We start from the raw sequence: 12,674 nt of genomic DNA, 5'->3' as shown, positions 1-12,674 counted from the left end.
TATAAACATAATAAATAAACAATACATATGGAAATAAATATACAATAAATGAAACACTTTTAGAATGAGATCTCTTATTATTCGTATAAAATTACAGCCTTACAAAGTGAAAATAAAATCAGACTTTTGTTAGTATGCAAATTTTTACAAAAGAGCACAAAGCAATCATTAATCAACACACAGAAATGATTTATAATAACAAGTCATCCAAAATCCTAATGGCAATATTTAAACAATGCAGCAGCTACTTTGAAGGTTTGTTTGGATCAAACCTTGCTGAGTTTCAGGCTCAGGGATATTTCATAATGGGCTCACTGCATAAGGTCCAAAGTCACTGCTCCGATTTTACCAAGGCAAAATGTGATGATGGATAATCTCACCCCCCCACCAGTCCCCCCTCATCCTCTCTAAGGTTCTTGTCAGGTAAAGTAAGGCTCGGGTCATACATCTCAAAAGGTATTTCAGGTTTTGCTTCAGTTCTATGAACACGTGGCCTTAAAATTCACCTGGTTTCTGCATTTGGCAGTCAGGTCAGGAGTAATGACTTTCACCAACAGATCTGGCATTTCAGGGATGAAAGCTGTCATTCTTGTTAGACATTGAACTCATGAGCCACAATGAAAAGGCTATTTTGCCCCATATCTTCCTGTACGATCATATGACGGGATAAATCAAGTGAAATGCGCTTAACAGGCAGTGTGATAGGCATTGGCTTGGCTCCATAAGACCAAAAAGCCAATGCAGCTTAACGGATTGTTGTTACGATTAATCGGCCAAGTAACTTTATCCTACATTTAGATTAGCTGCTAATGACTTGAGAAGCAGGTGCTTTGCAATCCATGGAAAGTCCACATAACCCTGAAAACAACAAGCCTGTCAACAGCAACAAGGAAGAATTTAGGATTCAAGTACAATTAAAACAAAGGTATGAGGAAGCTTTCTGAATTGAAAACAATTTTGCAACTTAAGAAGTATGCAAATATCCTATGAATAAACCTTACTGCATTCAGAGAATAAAAATAATACTGTACTTAATGCTATGGTCACATCTGAGTTCAGAAAATGAAAGATCTCTTTGATGCATCACCATTAATTAAGCTTTCCTATTCCATGTCTATCTTTTTCAGAATAATTTGTGTGTTCATTAAATATATGACAGTTTAGTTTATAACCACTCAATGAGAGAAGACTATGGCAAATCCATTGTTAAACAAAAAAGAGGTAAACAGGCACATGGACCAGCTTAAAAGGCTTCATGTTGCCTCTTCCGTCCTTTACTTTTCTCCTCTACTCACTGCATACACCTTTGACCCTGAATAAAGTATTTGCTACAAGATCTTTCTCTAATGCACATGGAGTGCTTCCAGAAATGGCACCACAGCCATGTACTGTGTGTGTGTGTGTGTGTGTGTGACTGTACATTTGTTATCACCTAGGAAAATAGAGAATATAAAATGTACCATGGTCTGTTAGTGCAGTAAAAATGCAGCATAAATATTCTAATGTACAAGATAAAATTCCTTTATACAATTTATAATAATAATATACTAGCATCCACTATAATTATTGAAATCATCACTGATCCTCTGAGAAAATCAGTAGAAGTATCAGTAATACTTGCAACTGCCGTATTTCAAAGTGCAAATTACAAATCGTGCAAAAAAAAAAAAAAAAAAAAAATCTGATTTAAATAGGAAATCATAAATTCTTTGATGTGCTTGGAGTCCAGAAGAAGATGTGAACCCTACCTGTCCATACTGAAAGTGCCTGTTGGTTTAGAAGGAGTGATGAACCAAAGAATCACTGTCCTCTCTTCCCCTCCTTGCCTCATCTCCACTCAGCTGAATTTGTCTTGGATATTCATTAGGCTGCTGCTAGACTCGACTCTTTTGGCTGTGGATCAGGATGAGAGAATAGATTTGAACTAAACTGGCAACAGATGCAACAGAATAATCAATGCACAGTTTAACATTGAAGTCAGAGACTTGCTTAGAGCATTAAAAACACACTTTGTCAGTTTTGACAGATGCTAAAATTAGTAGTTTTCAAGACCGCTTGGTTAAATACTGTCTGAAAGTCATTTACCATGAAATCTAAAGCAGTAAGGATCAAGCATGCACAATTAACACTATCAAAGACCTTGGCCCTTTCCTTAAACTTTCTAAAGACACAATTTGCAAGGCTAGGCAAGTTATTTACGGTGTATAAGCTTGCGCTTCTTTGTTCTGAGTGCAGGAAGCTGCTTAAGTAAAAGATGATGGGGAGGAAGAGCATGAAGCTGGACACTGCGATGACAGGCACCGTCTCCTCCCGAGGCAAAAAGCAGCTAAAGTTTGTACTCCACAGGTGCTGTGTCATATTCATCTGATAAATAAGCAAGGTATTGATACCACAATTCTGATAGTTCTATCATAATCTGCTACCATTAAGGCTGGTTCACACTGTACCAACAAAACTTTAGCAAAAACAGAAGAAAAAACAAAAGTACTGTAGTTCAATTAAGAGGAAGCTATATAAGCCATTTAAGATGAATGGTGGTAAAAAAAAAAAAAAAAAAAAAAAATAGAAAATACAAATACATTGTACCAACAAAAACAAAACAAAAAGAATGTGTTTAGTAGATAGTTCTATGATTTTATCCAAAGGAAAATGCATTTTAGATGTACATTTTATAATGGATTTTAATACATTTCCTGGAAATAAAACCAATAAGTGGTGTTCCTACCGTCTGTAAAGTCTGGAATACACTACACCACTTTTAATAGAATAGTTCATCCAAAAAAAAAAAAATTGCCATCACTTGATCACCAATGGATCTTCTGCAGTGAATGGGTGCTGTCAGAATGAGTCAAAACCACTAATAAAAGCATTACCATTATCCACAAGTAATCCACATAACTTCAGACCCCACTAATTAATGTCCTGTGAAAAGCTGCATTTTTGTAAGAAACCAATCTAACATTATGACTTACTTAATTTCAAACTATTGTTTCTGGCTAAAATATGAATTCTCTATGCACAAATATGCACAAATCAAATACAAGTAAAAAAAAAAACAATTAAATAAAGAAGTCCCAAACAATTCTAAACAAATATGTTGCTGGATTTTTTTTTACTGGAGGAAGCGTTAATATGTATTATGGACATGCACCCTTTGGCTTCACAAGACGTTAACTGATGGACAGAGTCATGTGGATTTCTTGTAGATTATTGTGATTTTTTTACCAGCTGTTTGGACTCTCATCTGACGCCACCCATTCACTAATGAGGATCCACTGGTGAGCAAAGCGATGCATTGCTAAATTTCAAATCTGAACAGCTTGTAAAATATGTTTGATATTCTCCATTTGGATAAATACTCTAAGGCTCAAAAAAGCTATGCCCCTCATAACAACTCAAACTGGCCAAAATCTGAAGACTAGCTCTGACTTTGGCAACTATGGTCAATGCATCTGTCAAATTCAAGGAATTTATTTATTTTTTACATAAGTCATATCCTGTATTCCACCCTTTAGTTTGCACAGATGTAGGACTATAGAGGGTGCTGTTTTACAATTCTCCCAGAATCCCATATCATAAATCCTAATTTTATCATAACTTAGGACTGTGTTTAAATCCAATAACAGGGTTTGTGTATATTAGTGCAAACTCACTGCATCTTCTAAATCAATGCAGAGCATTTGGTTTTTCTCCATTCTACCATATACCTCGTTCAACCTTTTGTATATGAGGCTTTTCAGTCTTTACACAGTTCAGTGTGGTTCCTCTATTAAGAGAACAGCATACTCTCAAACTCAAGTAATCTCTTTTAACCAAGCTCGTACCTATATGAGCCATTTGATTTTACCTGATATGGTTCAAAGCAGGAGAATGACTGATTCTGAGTGGCTATGAAGTGAAGAGTATCATTGGAAAGAGCATCTTGATCTTCATTCAGGCATTCTAACATGCAAAAAATATTAGAATTATTCTCTAAATAATCATAACTAAATAAAAACAAATCATAAAACAGACACAATTTCTTCATACTGCAACAAGTGGTTAAGAGTGAAAATGCTTAAGGGAATCATGCAGTCTAATACCTGTTTTAATTGAACCTACAAAATTTAAGGCTATGTTACTTAAGCTTGCATTCTGCTGATGTCCAGATCTCATCTAATTCGATGAAGAGGGTATAGAGCAGTATCAACCTATCAGAAAACATGTCATGGCTGTCATGGCAACTGACATTTCCAGAGGCAGACTATGAGGACTACACATAATGACAAGTCATAAAGTATTTTGCAATTAACTTCTACAGCTGCAGTCCATAACTGATTTGTGACCCTGGACCACAAAACCAGCCTTAAGTCACTGGTATATTTGTAGCAATAGCAAACAATATAGGTTAAAATTATAGATTTTTTTTTTACTGCCAAAAATAACAGGATATAAAGTTAAGATCATGTTCCATGAAGATGTTTTGAAAATGTCTTACCTTAAATATATAAAAACTTAATTTTTGATTAGTAATATGCAATGCTAAAGACTTCTTTTGGACAACTTTAAAGGTGATTTTCTCAATATTTAGATTCAGATTCCAGATTTTCAAATATTTGTAAAAATAATAAGTGACGTCACATTCAGCCAAGTATGGTGACCCATACTCAGAATTCGTGCTCTGCATTTAACCCATCCAAAGTGCACACACACAGAGCAGTGAACACACACACACACCCAGAGCAGTGGGCAGCTATTTATGCTGTGGCGCAGCTGGGGATTTGGTGCCTTGCTCAAGGGCACCAAGTCGTGGTATTGCCAGCCCAAGATTTGAACCCACAACCCTAGGGTTAGGAGTCAAACTCTAACCACTAGGCCAAAACTTCCCCATCTTAGCCAAATAGTATCTTCCCCTATGTTAGCCAAATAGTGTCCTATCCTAACAAACCGTACATCACTGAAAAAAAAAAGTATTTATTCAACTTTCAGATAATGTTAAGACAATTTTAAAAAGTTTACCTTTTGCGTCAGATTTAATAAAAACAACTTGTACAATGTCAAAAAAAAACATACAGTACATATTGACATCTTAAGCTTTTTTTGTTCGTTTGTTTTAAAAGGTACAATGAGAATATTATAGGCCTACTGATGTGTAACTATTTAAATAGACTTGGTTTATTTTATAATAACTTAAAATATCTGTTTAAGCATACTAAAATATTCCATTGTCAAAGTGAGTCGGGCTTGGTGAAACCAGGGTGAAACAGTGAACACACAAAATCACGAGACATGAGTGCATGTGACTCGTGTAATTCTTCAAAATACGCAAGAACATTTATAGGCACTTTAGTGTTAGACTTGGGATGAGCACCTACTTTGTCAAATGATATGCTTTTCTAAATGTCCTCCAGACTGTTGAAGCCGGTGTAACAGTTCTGACAGACTTTGACAGGTCGTGCATAAGTCACGAGGCAGTTCGCCAAAGTCACGTAGCGTTCACAATAGATACGAAGCAGTTCAGTACAATCCTCGTTGACTTCAAAGCCTTTTGGAAATGTAGATAAAAACTGATCCCAGAGAGCTGTTCTGTTATACAGGCATGACTGCTGATGGCAGCTTTAGTGAACTATAGCCACTAATTTCAAATGGCGAAAAAGAGCAGTTAGCAACGGCAACGAAAGTAACATCCCATTCAGCAAATAAGCATACTGATACAAATGTAAATTTCGTTAACAATTGTGACTCAGCACAGTTTTCTGTTGTCCTTATTTTCCATTTGTCTCAGTCACATGACCACTAGGGTAATCTCGCGATAGACGGGATTTCAACTGATGGGTGCACCTGTAATGTCTAAAGTGAAATTGAAAGAACTGGAAATTTAGTCTCGTTTCATCCATTTATAATTGTTTTGTGTCTATACAATGTACTATTTTAACTAAACTATTTTGCTTTAAGTTGATCGGAACTAGACTTTCTGATAGACAGATTTCTGCATGTTGCTCAATTTTTTTACAGAAAGAGCTTAATAGGGTCACTGATGGCTCTGGCATCTATTTAACGTAAAATAGATGAGATACCCTTTTGTTTTTATGACATATACATTTTACTACTAGTTTATAACGCTGTGAATTTTCACTTTTAAGGAAAGTAGGCTATATATGGTGCTGTTACGTTTTACTGGTGTTAAAAAGAAATTTAACAGCTTCTAAAAAGTTGCAGAATTAGTTTATTTCGTTCAAGTTTCTGATCATGCACACAGAATATAGTCTATTTATTTTATTTATCCCTATCAGTATTAATCTATTAGTCAGTGTGAATTTTAAAAGGTACTACAACATAAAGGCAAACAGTTTAAAATCGGGATTGATAAGCAGTTTAATATATTCTCACTGTATTCTTTTTGTATTTCATTATTCTGTGTGTGTTTGGAGACTGTCTTTATGAAAACGCGCTGCATCCTCTCTCTTCTCGGTTTTTGACACCGTGTGCAATTTTGCGAATGTAGTCTATAGCGCGCGCGGCCAAAAAATAATTACGGAGTCAAGGTAAACGATCTGGGCTCCGATTCTGATTGTGTTAATTGTCGCAAACCCTCGAATCAAGCCACTGCAGTCAATGGTCTTTAATGTGAAATTAGTGCCTCTTGATAACTTGCAGTCCGCGGCAATTCTGCAGTCATGAGAGCCTGATGGAAATGGGGGACTGAGAATGCCTCACATTAAGGGCTATTCTACTGCGTGCGCTGATGTCTGAGGGTAAATTCGCAGGTTTTATGTCGTGGATTGTTGCATTAACTCTCCACTACTACAGTGTAGCAGCTCTGTTATTGTGATAGCCTTAAGGGCCGTACACACCGGGACGAATATCGGCGCGCGTTATTCGCCAGCGTTTTCCAACACGTTTTTTGTGTTCACACCCAAGCGATTTTCGCTGACGATGAGCCGAGTGAACATGCAAATTCATTCCCTGACATTAGATGGCGCTTAATGTAAAACAGAAATACCCCTGTACACAAGGTCGCGCTGCGCAACTTTACGCTTCTTAAACTCGCTTTTCACTCAGAAGAAGAGTGCAAGTATTTACGCGCTTGTCAGAATCATACAAAGAAAACATGAATATTTCAAGCACCAGTAACTCTAGCTCCAGTTCCAGCGATGAAGAAATTATTGTTCTGTTGAATGAGGAAAGACGCCGGAAAAGACGCCGATTTTGGGTACATCCCATAGTTACGAGAAGAGAAGAACATGGGGAGTTTTATCGACTGGTACAAGAGCTGAAAATGTATCATGAGCGTTTTCGGGGGTATTTTAGAATGTCCGTCAGTGAGTTCGAAAATTTACTTCAACAACTGGCTCCCTTGCTGACGAAAGAACAGACACACTACCGTAAACCAATCGACCCAGAACAGCGTTTGGCCGTGTGTTTACGGTGAGTTCGTTTACATAATTCTTCACTTCAAAGAATGTTGTAAAAACATATGTGGAGCGTTGTTAAAAATTAGTATTTCTATTTCAGTTTTCTAAGCACTGGGGACTCGTACCGCTCTATTGCGTTCAGCTTTCGACTTGGTGTGTCAACTGTGGCTTCGATAGTGAGTGAAACCTGTGATGCATTGTGGCACTGCCTCAGAGATGAACATTTGCCAGTGCCTACTGAAGAGATGTGGAGGAGTACAGCCAGGAGATTCCATGAAAGATGGAATTTCCCTAACTGCTTGGGAGCCATGGATGGGAAACACATATTCATCCAGGCCCCTGCAAACTCTGGTTCTCTATACTTTAATTATAAAGGTACATTCTCCGTTGTATTGCTGGCCTTAGTTGATGCAGATTACCGCTTCCTGGTGGTTGATGTGGGGAGCTATGGCAGCAACAGTGATGGAGGAATCTTTGCCAATTCTGTACTGGGAAAGGCACTCAGAAATGGAACTCTGAATGTTCCCCCACCAAGTGAACTTCCAGGTGCTCCTGAGCTGGGAAAAGTTAACCATGTCATTGTGGCGGATGAAGCTTTTCCGCTGAAACCATATCTCCTCCGGCCATACCCTGGACGCCGCCTCCCCACAGACAAGAGAATTTTCAATTATCGTTTGTCTCGGGCACGGCGCATCTCTGAAAATGTATTTGGCATCCTCAGTCAACGCTTCCGGGTTTTCCAAAGAACTTTACAGGTTCAACCAAGTGTTGTTGACAAAGTTGTCAAAGCTGCTTGTGCGTTGTGCAATTATTTGCGCCCGAACGGAAATGACCAGAATCGTGCCACAGAGGATGACCATGATTGTGAGCAACCACTACAAGGCTTTGAACATTGTAGGGGGCAGCGGGCATCTGTGGAGGCCCAAAATGTCCGAGAACTGTACAAAGAGTACTTCAACTCACCAGCAGGAGAAGTTGCTTGGCAGTATGACCATGTGAACCATGCTCTGGGGAACAGATAATATCAACCTATAAATTTGAGCCATTTTAATTACATTTTCCATTGAGAAAACTGCTAGTGTATGTGTATATATACAATTTCTGTGAACTTGAATACACTATCAAATCTATTGCATCTGATTCTTCATTAATTAATATGGCAGCACTCACCACAGCAAATTAAATATTTTTGATATAACATGTTCTATCAAAGTTAAAGCATAGTTTTTTTTTGCAAAAAGTAAAGTATTTGGTCACTTCAACATATACTTATTTACAACTAAATGTAAGTTGTATTTTTGAAAATGTGTATTTTTAATAAACATTTTTACTAGCATTTTCTTTAAAATGTTCTCATTCCCTGCACAATGCTGTGCCCAAAATGGTTATGTTCCTGTAGATTGATAACTGTTGCCTATAAATGCAGTGACTCCATAATTAGCCACATAGCTATTTCAATAAGAGGTCAAGAATACTTATGTACAAATATATGCCAAATCCCAAAATATGTTACATTACTTTCAAGTCACTTATGCACAATTTCTTTTGGAAAAATGAAACATTTTTTAATGAACTACAAGTTGCAATAACAATCACAAACATAAAGTAAAAAAGGGCGTCAGAAAAGGTTGTGCAAATAAGTCACAATGACTGTAGTGCAAGTGAACAATAGTGCAAATAAACATTTATGAAACGGCCATTTTCAACTAAATTTCTTGAATGTAAAAAAACAAACAAAAAAAATACAGAATTAAAATGTATACAGTAAACATCTATTAGGGTAGCCAAGAAGTTGTAGAGCAGCCATAGTTTGTTGGGGTCTGTGGGGGGACCTGATGGTAGGACACCGGTGACTGCTGTGGAAAAAAAAGCAGAAGAGGCCTGGCCAAACTCAGCATCATGCAACAGCTGATGTATTTTTAATTTGACTGAAGACTGTACGGCTGGGGACAATCTCCTTAGTGCTGGTATCAAGCCAAGAGCAAACAAGTAATTTTCATCATTTTGTTGCTCTCTTCGTTGCTCTCTGCGCTCCTCTTTCTCTCTTCTGCGTTCCTCTTTCTCACTTTCCCTGGCTTCTTTGGATAAAAGGTACCGGTCCAACAAGTCTGGTGTCTCTGGCCGTTTTCTTTTGTTGAAAGTAGACCTGGTCACAGTTGGGCTGGAGAAGGATGATCCTGGAGACGTGCTTGCTGATGCTTCTTCTCTGTCGCTGACTTCTTTTTGAACCACCACTTGCTCAACCCCTTCATTCATATTTTCAGGAGAAATATTGCTGTGAACACTGTAAAGACAAATTCAGTTTACATCAGAAACAATAACTCACACTGTGGGCCATGCCACACTTCATACCCATCTTGACAAAATACTCCAGAGCTTAACCCTTAGGGGACTAAGCCCTTTTTGGTCCGTTTTCTCTATTTTTACATTTCGGCTTATAAACCATATGTAATGAGGATGGACCACCATGTATTTGGTATCAATGTATTCAGAAGACCCTAAGCTACCATAAGCATGCATGCAATATGTCTATAAAGGAAGTATGAGTGAAAAATTGTACAATAAACTAGAGAATTTCAAAGACGAAAATGAGATTTTTGTCATTTATTACTGAAAATCCTACCTCACACAACAATAGTTAAAAGTTTTTGACCCAAAAATATATTTTTCAAACTCTTTGCTTGACAGAAATGGGTTAATGTTCAATCAAATGTGTAAAGATCAATTAAATAATTAACTTTATTTACAAACAGTCCTAGGCGTTTTTTTTATTTTTGGGACTAAGCCCTTTTTGGTCTGTTTTCTCTATTTTTATATTTGGGCTTATAAATCATATGTAAAGGAGATGAAACACCCTGTGTTTGGTATCTATGGATTCAGAAGACCCTAAGCTACCATAAGCATGCATGCAATATGTTTATATAAAGGAAGTATGAGTGAAAAATTTTACAATAAACTAGAGAATTTCAAAAACGAAAATTAGATTTTTGTCATTTATTACTGAAAAACACACAATATAGAACAGTTTTTGAACAAAGAAAATATATTTTTTCAAACTCTTTGCTTGACAGAAATGTGTTATTGTTTAATCAAATGTGTAAAGAACAATTAAATAATTAACTTTTTTTAAAAACAGTCCTAGGCATGCCAGTGAGCAAAGAAACGCCTCTCCAGGCCTTTCCAGTAATTGTTCCAGAGCTTGTTCTGCCGTAAATCTTTTACTGCTTGCCATTTTGATAAAACAATTCTGTAATAATGCTGTATCACTCTCGAATTTATCTCTTTGTGCTCGCTAACACTCCGATCACTTTCTGCTTTCTCCACGTGATGCTGATTCTCCGATCGCTCGAATTTAGCTTTTTGTGCTCGCTAATACTCCGATCGCTCTCTGTAACACTCCGATCGCGTTCTGCTTTATCCACCCTGATGCTGATTCTCTGAACGCTTATTGATAACATGTCTTTTACTTTAGTCCAGCCAGCTTTTACAAGGCTACAGCAGAGCTACAGAGTCCTCTGAATCGCTAGAAGACATAACCTTCCTCTGATTGGGTTAGAAAAAGACTCCTCCCAGCGGCAATTTTTCCATTGGCTGTTGCGTGTTGAATCTGCCTAGCACAATCGTTTTCATTGGCCTGTTTACGCAGTGGTATTGCGCAATAAGGGAAGTGTTTAATATACAAACTGGACACCGCTGTTTTCAGCGGAATCTGAGGAAGACGGCAAAAAAAAAAAAAAACGCATCTCTCTAGCATTAATAGTTTTTGAGATAACTACACATTTGTAAAAGTATGCCATTTTGGGCGGTACCGCCTAATCCGTCCCCAGAGGGTTAATGTTTAATTACTAATTTAGTTTAGATTCATACAAATTTTAATGTACCATATGTCAGGCAACAAAATTTCAGCAGAGGTTACCTATACACAGAACATAAACTAATATATTGAACTAGAGGTGTGATCGCATGGTGAACAGGGAACATGCAATGATATCATGTTAATCAATGTTTAATGTCAATGCATTATAGCAGAGCTCACACAGCTATGTATTGTAATGTTCTAATAATATTACCTTCGAAATTCAGTTGATGTTGCGAGGAACTCCATGACCTTCATAAATTTCCACGTCTTCTTGTTTTTAGCAGCCTGTCCACTTCGGCAATCATCTTCGCGCTTTTTTCGTGTATATGTATCTCGCAGGCTTTTCCATTTGTGTTTTACCTCCTCCACTACAGCACACAAACGATGGCGATTGTCAAACGTTTGTAGGAACGTACATGAAAGACAATTAAATTAAATGAAACTCACCATCAAGGCCCATTTGCTGTGCAATACCACTCCATAACAGTTCTCTTTTATCAAGATTTTTGTAATCGCTGTCACGTTTGTCATATAGTTCTTTGTGTTCCGACACCAACGAGACCAGCAACTCTACATTCATCTTGCCTTGCATCTTCTTCGTCTTATTTCTTCCCGGCAGTGTAGACGCTACTTGGCGTATATCTTCTTCGCCGTTACGTATGTGTGCTCACAGCAAGACAGTTTTGTGTTTGAGCGCCCCCAAGTTGTGTTTTACTGTAACTTCAGAAGCTCCAGACACGTGTGCAAAAGTGCCATTCTCATTGGTCGTATAGTTTTTGACGCGGTGCGTCAAACCAAAAAAACGAACCCGAAGCGTTTTTTAAAAAATGACTCTTTTACGCGTGGCGTTTTTCGCGTCGGTGTGCACACTCACATTGGCGCCCTTTGTTTAGTCACGAGGCGTTAAACGTCGGCGAATATCGCGCGCGGAATTCGTCCCGGTGTGAACAGGCCTTTAAATTGGATGATCCAAGTCATCCCTCTACTCCTCCCCTCGGCAGCTGAATTCATTGATTTGCAAACAGGGAGTTTATGAAAGAGGTATACAAAATCGTGATACCAAAAGGACGTTTGCAGTGAAAATATTACCAAATATTTGATATATGTTAGGCTATATATGTTACGTTACCTCACATGTCCTGGAAGAAATAAAGATTATTGATCATTGTGAAACTAATCAGGTTTTATACAGGTAGGCCTACTATTACCTTGTGCATTAAGGCTTCATTTGAATGCACAACGGAGAAAGAGGCAATTGAACGAGGACAAAAATCACTAATTAGGCTGCCTAAGTGAAGTATCTTCATCGACTGGAGAGCTCTTAAGCAAAGGGATGAGCCTGGACAACTTGGTTTAAATTCTGAAAATTATCAGTGTTCATGGCTCAAGATTATCCTAATGAATTTTTAAAAAGAAAAGCA

The 12,674-nt window shown here is 37.6% G+C and overlaps 2 protein-coding genes and 1 pseudogene across 2 annotated transcripts; 1 reads left to right on the top strand and 2 right to left on the bottom strand.

Annotated features, from left to right (window-relative positions):
- Positions 1-1,638: 1,638 nt before the first annotated feature.
- Positions 1,639-5,597, bottom strand: LOC113074497 (osteopetrosis-associated transmembrane protein 1-like; annotated as a pseudogene).
- A 1,400-nt stretch (positions 5,598-6,997) lies between these two features.
- Positions 6,998-8,730, top strand: LOC113074495 (protein ALP1-like). Its single transcript, XM_026247335.1, has 2 exons — positions 6,998-7,407; positions 7,495-8,730. The coding sequence occupies exons 1-2, from the start codon at positions 7,091-7,093 to the stop codon at positions 8,414-8,416; spliced, it is 1,239 nt and encodes a 412-aa protein (XP_026103120.1). The 5' UTR covers positions 6,998-7,090; the 3' UTR covers positions 8,417-8,730.
- Positions 8,731-8,937: 207 nt separating this feature from the next.
- On the bottom strand, positions 8,938-12,210 carry LOC113074496 (uncharacterized). The gene is made up of 3 exons (XM_026247336.1): positions 11,701-12,210; positions 11,465-11,621; positions 8,938-9,678 (listed from the first exon to the last, which is right to left on the bottom strand). The coding sequence occupies exons 1-3, from the start codon at positions 11,843-11,845 to the stop codon at positions 9,036-9,038; spliced, it is 945 nt and encodes a 314-aa protein (XP_026103121.1). The 5' UTR covers positions 11,846-12,210; the 3' UTR covers positions 8,938-9,035.
- Between the last annotated feature and the right edge of the window lie 464 nt (positions 12,211-12,674).

This window comes from Carassius auratus, unplaced genomic scaffold, assembly GCF_003368295.1.
Source record: "Carassius auratus strain Wakin unplaced genomic scaffold, ASM336829v1 scaf_tig00014832, whole genome shotgun sequence".
NCBI lineage: Eukaryota > Metazoa > Chordata > Actinopteri > Cypriniformes > Cyprinidae > Carassius > Carassius auratus.
The sequence above is the reverse complement of the archived record's forward strand: the minus strand, read 5'-3'. Positions and strand labels throughout refer to the sequence as shown.